The sequence below is a fragment of the Arachis hypogaea genome, chromosome 19 (assembly GCF_003086295.3).
Source record: "Arachis hypogaea cultivar Tifrunner chromosome 19, arahy.Tifrunner.gnm2.J5K5, whole genome shotgun sequence".
Lineage (NCBI taxonomy): Eukaryota > Viridiplantae > Streptophyta > Magnoliopsida > Fabales > Fabaceae > Arachis > Arachis hypogaea.
The window spans coordinates 158185555-158201216 of NC_092054.1; the positions used below are offsets into that span (position 1 = coordinate 158185555).

General features: G+C 32.8%; 2 protein-coding genes across 3 annotated transcripts; one reads left to right on the top strand and one right to left on the bottom strand.

The window, feature by feature from the left end:
• The first annotated feature begins 1353 nt into the window (after window positions 1–1353).
• Window positions 1354–8715, top strand: LOC112776608 (protein NETWORKED 1A). Of its 2 annotated transcripts, none has more exons than XM_025820814.3 (6): window positions 1354–1898; window positions 2288–2351; window positions 2508–2592; window positions 2716–2965; window positions 3152–7242; window positions 7354–8715. In XM_025820814.3, exons 4-6 carry the CDS (start codon window positions 2863–2865, stop codon window positions 8494–8496), a joined length of 5337 nt encoding a protein of 1778 aa, XP_025676599.1. In that variant the 5' UTR covers window positions 1354–1898; window positions 2288–2351; window positions 2508–2592; window positions 2716–2862; the 3' UTR covers window positions 8497–8715. The 2 variants fall into 2 exon arrangements, with proteins under 2 accessions (XP_025676599.1, XP_025676600.1); XM_025820815.2 differs by lacking the exon at window positions 1354–1898 and adding an exon at window positions 2095–2137.
• Window positions 8716–10374: 1659 nt separating this feature from the next.
• On the bottom strand, window positions 10375–12645 carry LOC112776224 (small ribosomal subunit protein eS1). Its single transcript, XM_025820291.2, has 6 exons — window positions 12481–12645; window positions 12246–12351; window positions 11593–11730; window positions 11318–11503; window positions 10971–11171; window positions 10375–10695 (listed from the first exon to the last, which is right to left on the bottom strand). Exons 1-6 carry the CDS (start codon window positions 12537–12539, stop codon window positions 10600–10602), a joined length of 786 nt encoding a protein of 261 aa, XP_025676076.1. The 5' UTR covers window positions 12540–12645; the 3' UTR covers window positions 10375–10599.
• Window positions 12646–15662: the final 3017 nt, after the last annotated feature.

Here is a 15662-nt window from a genome sequence, read left to right on the forward strand (position 1 = left end):
AATCATCATGTCTTATTCAATTCAAAATTATTTGGTACCTCTATTTGATCAATTTCATGTTTACCGGTATACGGGAATGTTATTTACCATAGAGTCCATGTTAAGAAATTATTTGCAAATTCAAATTGAGCTATTGAATGCGTAGGTCATGTTTTGAAAAAATATTTGCAACTATACATATAATAGACACACACATGTATCTCTTTCAGTAATAAGCTCTGTAATACTACATATTTTCTCGGTCATTTTCATTATGAAAGTGACATTAGGCTTGAATGATGAAAAGGAATAGAGATAAATAAAACAACATACCTTTTTAATTAAATTACAAAAATGATATTTGATTGATATATATGCTTTTCTTTATCCCCACAATACCCCAATTCCTCCACGTTGTCGGTTTTTGTAAATGGTATATGTTTGAGAAAGGAAAAAAAAAAAGGTTTCTACATTCAACATATATAATTATATAAAAACCATTAATATAAAATTCATATATATTATATTTAATAAGTGTTCTTAATACTTTTTAGCAAAATCTCCATACTTATATTAGGTAATCAACTTAAACAATATTACTAGTTTACTACTATAAAATTATAGGAAAAAAAGATAAATCAATATAGAGTTGGTCAAAGGCTTGTAAAAATGCAAACTTATTATGACAACGAGAAAAAAAAAATCAAGTTTCAAACCCGTTGAAAATAAATCCTGTTTTGCCCACACAAAATTAGGAATCTTAATTCATGGTGTAGTGCTTGTTTGGTCGTTATTATTTTGATAAATTTTTTTTAATAAAAAAAGATTTTTTTTATTTTTTAATATATTTGACAAATTTTTAATAGTAAAAATAAAAATACTAAAAAAATAAAAAATATATTTTTTTTGAGAAACTGTAATTTATATTTTTTTTAAAAGATCATTTTTTCTTAAAAAAAGATGTTTTTCATCTAATAAATAAACAAAAAAACACTTTTATATCGTTATATCCAAATATAATTGATAAATAAAAAAATTTTTTTACATAAAATATACAAACATAAAATTACTTTTACTTTTTCATAAGATCTTTTTAAAAAAGATAACTCAAAAATTTTTTTTTTAGACCCAAACAAACTCGTAATCAAATTAAACGTTGTGAAAGTGTGAAACCACGGGTGGAGCCGTTAGTTTGCAAATTACAATGAAGATAAGAAGAAGAAGAAACACACGAGGGTTTGAAAAAGTAAAGTAATAGCTGCAAGATGGAAAAATCAGCCAAGGGTATATTGGTATTTTCAGCTGCACAATTAAACTAATTTTTTGAAAATAACGATGTCAGACAATGAAAACCCTGAAGAATACGTTGCTGCTACTTAATATGAAAACCAAATAATTAGAAAATAATTAACATTAACTGATAAGTGATAACAGTTTAAAATCCTATTATAGCTGCTGTTTATGTGATTCAGATTCAGATTGAGATTGCATTCCTTCACTTTCAAGGATCCCGTAATGCAACAGTTAGTGTTCTCTAAATAACAAAAAGAGAAATCATTCATCAGCACACACAGCTTTCTTTTTCATTCTGAAAAAGTGGCTCCTTTTTGACAGTTGGTGAGTCATTGAGTGTCAGGACCAGCACACCACATTGTAATTCTCAGAACCCATCATCTCCTATAGAGATTTGAGAGATAGAAGAAGAGTGAGTGATTCAGGTGTTAGAGAGAGAGAGAGAGAATGGGGTAATGGTGTTCCCGTTGCTGGATTCCAGTGCTATTTTGTGGGGGTGTGGTTTGGTCCGAAAATGGATTAAAGTTAGGTTCTTTTTGTGATTTTCTTAATGCCCATTTGCTTAGTTTTTTTTATGATTCTCTGTCTCTTCTGAGTGCTTGCTAGCTCCAAGTTCATTACACTTGGTAAGTTCCTGATCTCGTTCTAGCTCTATTTCAAGTTTCCATTTTTACTGAGATTGACCATTGTTTTGCTCGTGAACTCTTCTTCTTCTTCTTCTTCTTTTTTATTATTTTTTTTCTCTATGTCACTATTACTTGCTTTTTCCGTGCTTGGACCTTTTTCTTTTCACACTCCTCCACATCCTCCTCTTGTTCTTCTTCCTCCTCTTCTTCTTATTATGTACATCTTCATGTTCTGGATGGTATGCATTGTTACTTCATTTGCAAAACTTTGTATTCTGTCATACCAATGCATTTCTATCACTTTGGCACCTTTTTTCTTTATATTATTATTATTACTATTTATTGTAAACTCTTCCTTCCGTGGCTCACCTTGTGAGTGGTTTTTGCAGTTCACCTTCAGGATCTCTTGGTTTCTACCTCGTACTGGTTTGGCCTTCAAAAGAAAGAGAACAGGTGTGAAATATTTTCCAGATTTTTTTAATATTTTAAAGATTATGCTCCAAATGTTCTTTGATTTAAGGAGGGTGGTGGTGTTTTCTGATGTCTGATTTTTCTGTTCACATTTTTGAGCTGTCTTTTCCTTTTTCCCCCCTTTTATTATTTGTGCAGCTGCTTCTGATTTTAAATTGTGGGAGCTTATAAAACAATAAGCTGTACATGGATTAAGATACTGGAGCTGTATCCAATTCACCAGGTAAATACAGCAGCCATGTTTAATGAGTTTCTGAGTTTCTTATAAGTTAAACCATCGGAGTACTTCATGAATTTGGGCTATTTTTCTAAAATGTGCTGCATATATTTAATGATTGGATGTAAGGTAAAAGAAGAGGGAAATATACCTAAAGAATCTCCAACTAGATCAACTGTGGAGGGTGGAAATCTATAGACTGTTAGTCTGGCCTGGATCCATTATCAGGCTTTCGCCAAATCAAAACCAGCTGTGCTCTTGTTCTTGGCAGGAGTCATGGCATCATTGTTACATTCCGAGTCCAGACGTTTGTATTCTTGGTGGTGGGATAGTCACATTAGTCCAAAGAATTCCAAATGGCTTCAGGAAAACCTTACAGGTTTGTTGTCTTCTATATATTGGTATTTACCATTGTGCTAGAGGAACCTCAAATTAAAATTAGGATGTGTTTGCTGCAATTGTGAATTTGAGATCACATTTGTGGTCCATACAATTAGTTCTCTCATACCCACTAGTCGGATAACTTCTGTAACCTTTAACTGACACTCTTAACTGTTTTTTATAGACATGGATGCCAAAGTCAAAGCAATGATCAAGCTTATCGAAGAGGATGCGGATTCATTTGCAAGGAGGGCAGAAATGTACTATAAGAAGCGCCCAGAACTCATGAAATTAGTTGAGGAGTTCTACCGAGCATATCGTGCATTGGCAGAGAGGTATGATCATGCGACGGGGGAGCTACGCCATGCCCATAAGACCATGGCAGAAGCATTCCCTAACCAAGCACCTTACTTGTTAAACGATGATTCACCATGTGGTCCTTCTGGCCCTGAGGGTGAACCACGAACACCAGAAATGCATCATCCTATTTGTGCATTCTTAGGGCCAGATGGTGTAAGCAGAAAGGGTCTAAAGCAGCTGAATGAGCTTCTTGGGTTCTCTCAGTTATCTGCTGAAAAGCAGAATCTGAAGACAGAGAGCCATTCTGAGTCTGAGCATGCAGGGGGAGAAGAAAATGAAGTTCAAAACTTGAGGGAAGCCCTGGCTGAAATACAGTCTGATAAGGATTCCATCTTGCTTCAGTATCAGAAGAGTTTGGAGAAGTTATCCGAAATGGAAAAAGAGCTTCATGAGGCTCAAGAAGATGCTGGAGGACTTGATGATCGAGCAACCAAAGCTGAGATTGAAATCAAAATATTAAAGGAAGCTCTGTCTGAGTTAAAAGCTGAGAAGGATGCTGGTTTAGTTCAGTACAATCAGTGTCTGGAAAAGGTAGCTTGCTTGGAAATTACATTGTCTCTGGCCCAGAAAGATGCAAAGGGGCATGATGAGAGAGCTGCTAAAGCAGAAACCGAAGCAGAAAATCTAAAGCAGGAACTTGGCATATTGGAGGCTGAGAAGGATGCTTGTTTTTATCAATATAATAAATGCCTTGAAAAGATTTCTGTCTTGGAGGCTAAGATAACACTTGCTGAGGAGAATAGCAGGATGCTGAATGAGCAAATTGAAAGAGCAGAAATGGAAGCTAAATCTCTGAGGAAAAGTCTTGCTGAACTGAATGAAGAGAAAGAAGCTGTAGCTTTTCTGTACAAGCAGTGCTTGGAGAAGATATCTACAATGGGGAGTGAAATTCTGCATGCCCATGAAACTTCTGATCGATTGAATAGAGAAATTGAAATCGGGGCTGAAAAACTAAGGACTGCTGAAGAGCATTGTGGTATGTTGGAAAAATCAAACCGATCTCTTCAGCTGGAGGCTGACAACCTGGTGCAGAAAATTTCTGTAAAAGACCAAAAGCTTTTAGAGAAGCAAGCCGAGTTAGAGAGGCTACAGAGTGTGATGCATGAAGAGCATTCTCGCTTCCTTCAAATTGAATCTACTCTGCAAACTCTGGAGAAGTCATATTCTCAATCACAAGAGGAGCAAAGATCTCTTGCCTTGGAGCTTAAACATGGCCTTCAGCTTTTGGAGGACTTGGAGCTTTCCAAACAAGGTTATAGGGAAGAAATGCAACAGATTGTTGAAGAAAACAGGACACTGAATAAACTTAATTTCTCTTCCACTACGTTGTTAAAAAACCAGCAAATCGAAATTTTCAAGTTGAAGGACATCAAAGAGAATCTCGAGCGAGAGTTTGCTGTAAAAGTTGAAGAAAGCAACGCCCTCCAGCGTGAATCTCATCACATAAAGGATCAAATCCAGGGCTTGAGTAGTAGATATCAGGCAATACTGGAAGAATTATGGTCTGTAGGCTTGAATCCCAACTGTTTTGCGGCATCTGTGAAGGACTTACAAAATGAGAACTTGAAGCTAAAGGAGGTTTGCAAAATGGAACAAGAAGAGAAAGAAGCCCTCCATGAAAGATCAAAGGACATGGATAAAATTTTGAGGGAAAATGTCAATTTGGAATGTTCCTTGTCAAGCTTGAATGTGGAGCTAGATGGATTGAGGAATACGGTGAAGAAATTTCAGGAATCTTGCCATGCTCTTCAGGAAGAAAAATCCATTCTTGTGTCTGAGAAATCATCTCTACTGTCACAGTTACAAATTATCACTGAAAGTATGCAGAAGCTGTTGGAGAAAAATGCCTTGCTGGAGAAGTCCCTCTGTGATGCAAAGATTGAGCTTGAGGGTTTGAGGGCTAAATCAAGTAGCATGGAGGAATTGTGCAATTCACTGAATAATGAGAAGGCGAATCTTCTAAATGAAAGAAGCATCCTGGTATCTCAATTAGAGAATGTTGAAGCAAGACTCGGTAGCCTCGAGAAAAGGTTTACAAAATTAGAAGAGCAGTATTCTGATATGGAGAAAGACAAAGAAAGCAGAGTCATCCAAGTAGCAGACCTTCATGCATTGCTTGTGAAGCAAAAGGAAAAGCATTCTAATGATAAACATGAAAATGAAGCTCGATTAGAAAATTTGGAGAAGGTTGTCCTTCAGCTGCGAGAAGAATATCGGTTGGGGAAAAGGGACTTTGAAGAAGAACTTGATAAAGCTGTAAATGCTCAGGTTGAGATGTTTATTTTGCAAAAGTGCATTGAAGACTTAGAGCAGAAGAACTTTGGTTTATTAGTTGAATGCCAAAAGCATGTTGAGGCATCAAAGTTTTCTGATAAACTAATCTCGGAGTTGGAGGGTGAAAACCTTATGCAGCAGATGGAGGTAGAGTACTTGTTAGATGAAATTAGAAAGTTCAAAAAGGGGATTTATCAAGTGTTAGGGGCTTTTCAGGTTGATCCAGATGGGGGGCATAGCAAAGGGATCAAGCAAGAGGATGCGCTGATATTCCATATTTTGAATAACATTGAGGGCTTGAAAGGTTCTCTTGTTAAAAGCCAAGAGGAGAAGCAGCGGCTACTTGTAGAGAGTTCTGTCTTCCTAACTTTAATCTCAGAACAACAATGTGAGGGAGTAGAATTGGAGTTGATAAAAAAAAATCTGGAGGAAGAGTTTGAGAACACGAGAGAGCAGCATGCAGAGTTGCAGAAAGATAAGCTTGAACTTCTGGAGCTGAACAACCAACTGAGTTCTGAAGTGACCAAGGGAGAGGAAAGGGAGAATACATTAAAGTCCAAATTGGAGGCTCTACTTCTTGAGATGGAAGACATGCAGAGAACGAAGTTGATGTTTCAGGAAGAAAATTCTAAAGTACTTGAGGAAAAAAGTGTGCTGCTTAAGAGTGTTTTGGAGCTCAAAGATGCAAAATCTGCTGCTGAAGCTGAAAACGGCGAAATCCTTCGTGAAGCACTGGCTCTGAAAAATCTCACTTCAGTTTATGAAAGCTTTGTCGCTGAGAAGGTCTTGGAACTAAAAGAACTAGCTGAGCATGTCCGCAATCTGCGGCATATGAACAGTGATCTCAAAGATGAGCTTGTTGTGCTAAAGGACAAGTTTGAGGTGAAAGAAGCAGAGCATGTTTATCTGAAAGAGTCAGTTGAGAGGAAGGACACATTTCTGAATGAAGCCGATGACAAAATTGATTGTTTAACTCAACAAATTGAACGTTCAGAATATCTCCTTGAGAAGAAAGAAACAGAGTTGTTAGAAATGGAGGAAAGGCTAAAGGATGCAGAGATGTTGAATGCAGAGTTTTGCAAAAATGTTGAGACCTTAAAGATGGAACAAGAAGAATCAAGTCTGGTCAACGAAAATCTAGAGAAGCAGATCCTTGAACTATCACAAGGGTGCTTGTTGCACAAAAAGGAAATTGAACAACTTACTGAAGAAAATAGAAGTTTGCTGTCAGAGATGAGATTATTACGTGATGAAGTTGAACAACACAGGGCTAGGGAGGAAACATTGAACTCAGAGCTTATGGATAAAACAAATGAATTTGCACTTTGGGAGGCTGAAGCTGCTACATTCTATTTTGATCTTCAGATTTCGTCCATAAGCGAAGCATTGTTGGAAAACAAAGTCAATGAGCTTACTGGAGTTTGCTCACGGCTTGAAAATGAAAGTTCTGCGAAAAGCTTGGAGATTGAACAGATGACTGAGAGAGTCAATCTACTGGAAACTGAAGTTGGAGGATTGAAGGGGCAGTTATCTGCATATATTCCAGTCATTAGTTCTTTGAAAGAGGATTTTGCTTCTTTAGAGCATACTGCCCTTGTTCAAATCAACAAAACTTGTGATATCGGCAATCAAGAGCAAAAGGTTAGTATTAAGTTTAAACTTGTTATTCTGCTTCTGTTTTTATACTTCTTCATTTTCCACTTGCTATAAATGAGCTTAGGCTGGTGACAAGAATTCTACTTTTTTGTCCAGGATGTAGTAATTGAGACCTGTGTTGAAGAATATAGCGATCAAAACATGCCTGAAGATAGTACTGTGATGCCAGATGGGGTTTCAGATTTGCTGAGCATGAAAGCAAGGATTAGAGCAGTTGAAAGGGCAATGTTGGAAGAAATTGAGAGACGAATCAAAGAGGAAGATCAAACCACAAAAGTAGATGCCAGAGCTCATCTGACTGAAGTGACAGAAGATTCAAGGGACTACAGAAAATTGGAGAAGGAGCTCAAGGATAACCTCAACTTATGGAGAACAAAATCTGAGAATGGATCATTGATGAAAGACATTCCTCTTGATCACATCTCTGATAATCCAGCCTCTAAGAAAAGCAGGAGAGATAATAGTGGTGGAACGGATGATCAGATGCTTGAATTATGGGAAGCTGCAGAGGAGGATGGCGACGATAATTCAATGGTTAATGAAGCAACAAAACAGAGTTCTGCTCCAGCAGAAGATATCATTTTGTACCATCCATCGGATCATTCTGGAAAATTCCAAAACACTTCTTCTGAATTGGATGTAGAAAGGGAGTTGGGTATTGACAAGCTCCAGCTGTCAAGAAGTATAAAAGAGAGAACTCAAGATGGCAAGAGGAGAAAGATATTGGAGAAGCTCAATTCAAATGCACAAAAACTAACCGTTCTTAAGATGAATGTGCTGGATTTGAAGACGAAAATGGAGGCAGTGAAGGGAATTAAGAAGGGAAATGATGCCGAATGCGACACAGTCAAGAGACAGATCGAAGATGTTGAAGGGGCTGTCCTGAAATTATCAGATACTAATGATCAGCTCATGAAGGATCTCGAAGAGAGCACCCCGTCTTTAAACAAGGTGGTGTCAGCTGAAGCAGAAAAGAGTAGACAAACCCAGAGAAAGAGAGTAGCAGAGCAGGCACGAAGAGATTCCCAAGAGATCGGACAGTTGCAGTTCGAGGTGCAGAACATCCAATATGTTATGCTGAAATTAGGTGATGAAAAGAAGAGCAAAGGGAAAAGCAGATTCTCAGGGAAAACAGTGGTGTTGTTGAGGGACTTCATTCGCAGTGGCAAGAAAAGCAGCAGCAAAAAGCACAAAAAAGGATGCTTTTGTGGATGCTCAAAGCCTTCAACAACTGAGTAAGCCAGAAAATCTAGTTTCAGTATATTGTAAGTAAGTAATTAATTAAGCATAACTAGCATATTTTAGCTAGTACATGTGTAAGCTTTATCATAAATTAAGGTGTTATTAGAGACTTTTAACTTATCATAGAAACCTGTCTCAGATATTTATCTTTTAGCTTCCTAAAGGATCCATGTTAAGTGCCATTTTTGCAAAGAAAGGAGCTTCCCTGTTATGTTATAGAGCATGCACTCTACAAGACCATATCTATCACTTTTTCTTCGGCATTATTGAGTTGTGATCATGTAACTATAAGCTTGTTTTTATGTACTCAGATAGCATCAGAGATGAATTGGAATAATGGCATTATGGCAATCATAACGACCAGCAACTAATACCCAATCCATTTAATTACCTCTTATCATAATAAACTTAAATTAGTAAAACCATTATAAAATAGGTGGATACTACCATGAAGATTTTACTATTGTCTTCATATGAAGATACTTCTTTTTTACCATTAGATGATAAAATGTATGGTTTGATTTTGATGTGTTGCAAAAGTGTTATTTTTTTTAAAGTGTGGCTAAACAAACAAAGTACACTTTTAACACAAGAATCTTCATAAAAAGATGTTTTTAGCATCTTCATTTGAGTAGTTGCCTATAAAATAAACTTAAGTTGAACTATTGTTATACATTAGAAGTAGAGTGCTATCTAATATATAATAATTACATATTAACATTGAGAACCGCTAATTATAAACTATATATATAACAACCTAAAATTATACGTAAAAATCCATCAGTTACAAGTTTTTTCAAAATTCTATCAACTTTTTATTTATTTACAGCGGGGAAAATTTGTTTTATAAAATTCTCCCCTTTAACCTGCAAATTGCTGTTGTAACTTTTAAAGAAGTTAAATTTTTTTAATTATAGGCTTTCTTGTTTTTTATAGTTGTTTGTATTTTATAGTACTTGTTATTAACTTTAAAAAAACTTAAAAGATAAAAAAATCTTATGTCTCAAGAAACATTTTTCAAAATACTCAACATGCACCTATATCATTGGATATCTCAACTATATAAGATGTTTAATTCTTGTGACAACACACAACTACAAACCTACAATGACAATAGAGAAATGATTGGAAGTTCTAAAAAATTAAAGACACGAATAGAAAAATACGTTTTAATAAATTGAGTAAAAGTATAATAAGTGTCAATTTTATAGAGTTCACCGAGACACAACATTTTTTAACTAATTTTTCTAATCATTTAACTAATTAAGTGATACTAAATTCATATATAAGAGGTCTAGTTATTTATGAATTATTTGTAATAAATTATTGTATTTTTGTTTGTTGAGTTAGGATTTTGAATATGTAGTTCTTTAAAGATTTTGTGTGTCATTTATCAAAAAATTTGGTGTCATTTCTAATAAATTGTGTCATTAACAAAAATTTTCTGTCATTTTTATCGTTAAACTAATTGCGTGATATTAAACTAAGAAAAAAAGAGATGATAATAAAAAAAATGATAAAAAACAAGAAAGAAGAGATAGTGATAATGATGATAATCATAAATTCATAATAATGATAATGAAAATAGAAAAGCAAGCTGAAAAATAACAAAAACGTCACACTTGTATATAAATTGGACTTGATTGAATTTAAATAAAAAAGATTGAATTGTATATCATTTCTAAAAAAGATATTATATGCAATAAACACACTAAAAAATTTAGTTGAAATTTTATTCTTCGCCGAACTTTACTCTTAATCTAAGAATTTTGTTATTTTTATTTATTTTATTTTAATCTAAATTTTACTTGCTTTTCGGGTGGATAAAATGGGAGAAAGCACCCCTAATACAAAATCTTGAGAACACACAGCAGATTGTCAATATCCTCACGGATAAATTATAGCATGCAATATAAACTTGCATGGGTGTAAACAATCTCCAAAATATATATCACCGAGAAAAATACGGTTTTTAGAAATGTCAAACAAAACTGGTTTCTCAGTTTTACATGGAAAGGAACCGACGTAAGTTTAAATAATATTCAGTAAAACAAAATAACACCAATTCTAAAGCAAAACTAGGGATGCATTATGAATCAATCAAGCTCCAATAACTTCAGTGGGTGCCTCTGCCATTGTTTCATCAGCAGGTCTGTCTACCTTTGCACCAACATCTTCGGAGTAGTCACCATGGACCTACAGCACCAAACATCTATATTAGCACACATTTTTTGTTCGCGATTTATCAAATAGAACTTGAACAGCAGAAAGAACAAATGGTAAAGAGCAAAATTGGTGTTATAATTGGTTATATCAAAACATGTCAAACTATCAAGGTAAAGAGCTAAATTAGTTTGGCAGCTTCATTTAGTAAACACTGGAAAATATGAATCAATCAAGATGTGAAACTATTGAACTTGTTTCATGTTGCATGTGAAGGAGGGGATTGTTGAAAGTTATTTTAAAAATACCTCCATCAGTTTTCCAAGATCAAACTTGGGAGCCTTCAAGATCTTGACTTTTCTGATAAAAACATTTTGGAGCGGATAAATACTGGATGTTGCCTTCTCGATCTCCTTTCCTATCATTTCAGGAATGAACTTGCGGACCAACTCCTTCAAATCACAGGATGTAGCCTGGTTTGTCATGATCTCTCTCATCTTCCTACGGATCTGAAAAAGATAACAGAGTAGTCTTAATTAGTAATTTAAAATATAAAACCAATCACAATATGCTAAACATATACAACTACACATAAAAATAAGAGGACTGGTGACATACCACTGTAAGAACCTAATTAACATGGTACTAAACATACCTGTCTTACTTGACTTGCTTGGGCATAGCAAGTCCTCTTGATTTGATTATATCGCCTCTTGGTGAAGCCAATGCAAAACAACCTCAACGTGTAGTTATCGGTTGTTTTGACGTCACAGTGCGCTTCAATGAGTGTTTGCCATTTTCGAACCAACGACCTCAACTTGTCAGTCGTAAAATCCATTCCCTATGAGGGGAAAATAAACTTAGTATAGTGCAAAAAAATATTACAACCCAAAATTACAGTCCAGATAAGTTTCAGCCTTCTAATCATACCCAGAAGTTGGTCAGAACATTCCTCCCTTGAACATCTTCAGCTCTCAATCTAATCTTCCTGAATGAATGGTCCTCATCCCCTTGAAGATCAGCCAATGAGACATCAAACACTCTATGTTTGAGCCCTTCGGATGCAATCTGTTATTTTAAATTAAAAATATCTAAATAAGCATCCCAATGTCTCATCGTGGTAGATCATATGAACACCAAAATCACATGCCATAATAATATGGAAATTTTTGTCAGCAACCCCTAGGAAGCTTAAGGAATCTTTCGCCCACAATAAATCAATATGAAAAAGAGAAGTCCAATCCCAACCAAGATAATCAATATTATATTTCACTACATTCAAGTTGACTCCTTTCTTTTCTCAAAAGAAAAAATCACAAGCAGAAATTAGAACATACCAAAGTAGATCCAACGCACCAATGATACAAGCATATACCTAAAGCTCAAAGATTTACCCACGAACAAACTAAAAAACTATTCTCACTTTGATGACCCATACAAATGACACAATACACAAAACAGACCGAAATTTAGATTAAAAACAAAAGTTCCACTTATTATTCAACTAAATAGTCCCAGAAATATAACAAATAAGGAAAATAGAAATGAAATGAAATTAGGCAAGACAGAAACCATTAAAATACCTTTGTCCCTTGTGTACGAGTCACAAGGGTCTTGCCAACATTCTTGACCTGGAAAACGGAAGGGGCCTTAATGTCATACCAATCCTTCTTTGCAAACGGATCAGCACTGCACACTCAAAAAAACACCAAATCAAAACAATGACCAAATTGAATCTTCATAGATACAGCAAAAGGATAGTGCAAAAATTGAATTTTTTGAAATGGTTATAGAATTGGGGGTAGGAGGAATGCTTACGCCTTCTTCTTTCCACCCTTCTTTCCCTTGGAGATCCTCTTGTTCTTGCCAACTGCCATGGATCAGTGATTTGCAGAAGTACACAGCAGCAGCTGAAGGAGTTGATTCCGCGAACAGAGAGAGAAAGCGCAAAATGGCACTCAACAGATGAAAACCCAAAACCCTAGATTTTATTATATATAGACTCTCTTTCTTTTGGGCTACGTTTCGTTTTTCTTGGCCAGGCCCAAAAGCTACAAATTTTTTTATTTTGTGTTTTTTTATTTTTTATTGTTTGTAATTTTGTATACGTCATATATCAAAATATTTTAATCTTTTTTAATATAAATTATAAAAATGATTGTTATGGACTTATGGTACTTATTTGCCTAATTTATTAAAAAAATTAAAAATTAATATTTAATTCAAAAAATATAAAAAGAAATCATTTTTAAATATTTAATATAATACTTATTTTAAAAGACAAGTTTGGTAAATTTCGTACCAAATTCAAAAATGAACAATAATATTAGTCACGAATTTATGATGTTTTCGATAATTATTCGAGTGGAATAATATTGTTTAACGCATAGAGACCTTATTCTTCGTCGAGTATGAAGAATTATATTTCTTTTAGTGTAAATTGGTAAATTCTAGGTAAGTACATAATACATAACTTTTATATGTGTTTTTCTTTTGACACATTTTAAAAATATATTTTAAAAAATTAAATAATTTTTATTTGAGGATAATTTTTTAGAGTGTCTAATATTTTTTTAGTAGTAAAAGTAAAAGTACTATAAAGACAAATTACTTAAAAACGTTTGAATCTCAAGTTCAATTTCAAAGCAACTCAATTTTAAATAACTTTCGAAACAACTAATTATATTTTAAAATTAGTCTTTAACCAATCTTTTAATTTAATAGTATTATTTAATTATTTTTTATTGAGTCAATCTCCTATTTTTTTTAAGTAAGAAAAATAAGTACATTGTTAATCAGATTTTATTTAAATTAAATTTTACATTGTTCATGATTCCAGCCGTATATAAGCAGATGAAATAGACTATTTTTTCTTTTAACCATATCTCAACTATTTTCTCTAAATTCTATAATTTTAGCAATATCTCAACTATTTTATCTGAATTTTATCATTTCAACAATATATAGACTACAGTTTATTTTTGTATATTTCTTAAGTAAGTCATTATTTTCTATATGTTTTATATAATTTTTTTTTTAAATTTGTGCATGAAATGCTGAAATACAAAATTGTAACTGATCCGTCCCCTTTAAATTGGATTATACCAATGACTCCGGAATCAGAATAATAGCAAGCATGACTTTGTCAAATTTAACGGAAGTTCAAATAACCGTCTACAAGCTACTAATATATATATATATATATAGATGACTAGTCTAGTCACAGATACGCAATACATTCACTTTTACTTTGAATTACTTTACACTCTTACTTGAACGTTGGAGTCTCTTTAGATTATCCAGATCCACACAGAAACAGTAATCATGCTGCTTCTAGAATAATTTGGTAGGTTTGATATTCATATTATTTATCTAAAACTCTATGATTTTAGTAGTCTAAATGTAAATGACATAAGATATTATTTTTCAGAACTTTAAAATCCCATAATTTCAGCCCTACAATGAAATAGGCTAGTTTATCTTCTAGCAGTATCTCAACTATTCTGTAGAAATTCTATAATTTTAACAATATCTCAGCTATTTAGTACAAAATAGTAATCATGTTACTTCTAGAATAATTTAGTAGTTCTGATACACTTCATCATCTCAAAAGCAAATGACATAAGATACTGTTTGTGAGAACTTCAAAATTCCATAATTCCACCTTTACATAAACAGATGAAATGGGCTATTTTATCTTCCAACAGTATCTCAACTATTTTGTCTAAATTCCATAATTTTAGCAATATCTCAACTATTTTGTCTGAATTTCATAATTTCAGCAGTATATAAGCTACAATTTATTTTTGTATGTTTCTTAGGTAAGTCATTTCTTTCAGTAAATTTTATATTTTTAAAAAAACTTATGCATAAAATGCTGTAAGTGCGAAATAGTAATCATATTACTTCTGGAATAATTTAGTAATTCTGATACACTCTATGATCTTAAAGACAGATGACATAAGATACTTTAGAGCTTTAAAATTCTATAATTTTAAATAGGTTATTTTGTCTTCCAGTAGTATTTCAACTATTTTGTTTAAATTTCATAATTTTAGTAATATTTGAATTATTTTGCCTAAATTTTATAATTTAAGCAGTATATAAGCTACAATTTATTTTTATATGTTTCTAGGTAAGTCATTATTTTTCAATAAATTTTATATTTTTTTTAAAAAACGTATACATATTTTTATATGTTTCTAGGTAAGTCATTATTTTTTAATAAATTTTATATTTTTTTTAAAAACGTATACATAAAATGCTGAAGTACAAATAATAACCATATTGCTTCTAGAATAATTTGGTAGTTTTGATATTTATATAATTTAAATAAATAAATTATCAAAAAAAATTTTGTTCTATTCTTTGTTTACAGTTTTTTTTGTATTTTTTCTTTTTTTATATATTATAAAAATAAACTTTTTATTTTTCTAATTTTTAGATTACTTTTAATATTAAAAATAAAAAACATAAAAAAAATACATACTAAAAAAATAGATTTTAATATATTATTAGTATAAAATAATTTTAAATATATATTTAATAACATAATGTCATGTGAATAAAAATAACTATATATTAATTATGTGAATGCTAATCTAAAAAAATTAATATAATTATATAACTGGCTAAAACATTTTACATTACGTTAAAATTAAATTCATACAAAAAGTTGTTAATCTATAACTAACTAAAACAACCAAGCCCCATAACCATCCCTAAAAAGTAAAAACGGAGTAACAAACCAAAAAAAACAAGCTAAAACAACATTGCTTCAACGATGGGGAAAAAAATTAAAATATATAGTTTTATTTCAAATGTTCACGTATGATCAAATAAGGTCAACTCTAACTAAAAATAACTATATTCACCGAGGTGAAATTCATTTTTCCAAAACAATAATCGAAAATAGCAAAATACTAAACACTTATGGTGAATGCTATGTTATTTTTAACCTGGTGTTTAAGTTAACTAACTCAAACAATAAATAAATAATA

What these genes read in the sequence shown, in the direction of transcription:
- LOC112776608 (XM_025820814.3), top strand. Translation starts at nt 2,863, where the DNA reads ATGGCATCATTGTTACATTCCGAGTCCAGACGTTTGTATTCTTGGTGG. An exon ending in GCTTCAGGAAAACCTTACAG is followed by an intron (nt 2,966 to 3,151) that starts GTTTGTTGTCTT and finishes TGTTTTTTATAG; the next exon opens with ACATGGATGCCAAAGTCAAA. An exon ending in TCGGCAATCAAGAGCAAAAG is followed by an intron (nt 7,243 to 7,353) that starts GTTAGTATTAAG and finishes TTTTTTGTCCAG; the next exon opens with GATGTAGTAATTGAGACCTG.
- LOC112776224 (XM_025820291.2), bottom strand. Translation starts at nt 12,539, where the DNA reads ATGGCAGTTGGCAAGAACAAGAGGATCTCCAAGGGAAAGAAGGGTGGA. An exon ending in AAGGGTGGAAAGAAGAAGGC is followed by an intron (nt 12,352 to 12,480) that starts GTAAGCATTCCT and finishes TTGAGTGTGCAG; the next exon opens with TGCTGATCCGTTTGCAAAGA. An exon ending in CTCGTACACAAGGGACAAAG is followed by an intron (nt 11,731 to 12,245) that starts GTATTTTAATGG and finishes TTAAAATAACAG; the next exon opens with ATTGCATCCGAAGGGCTCAA.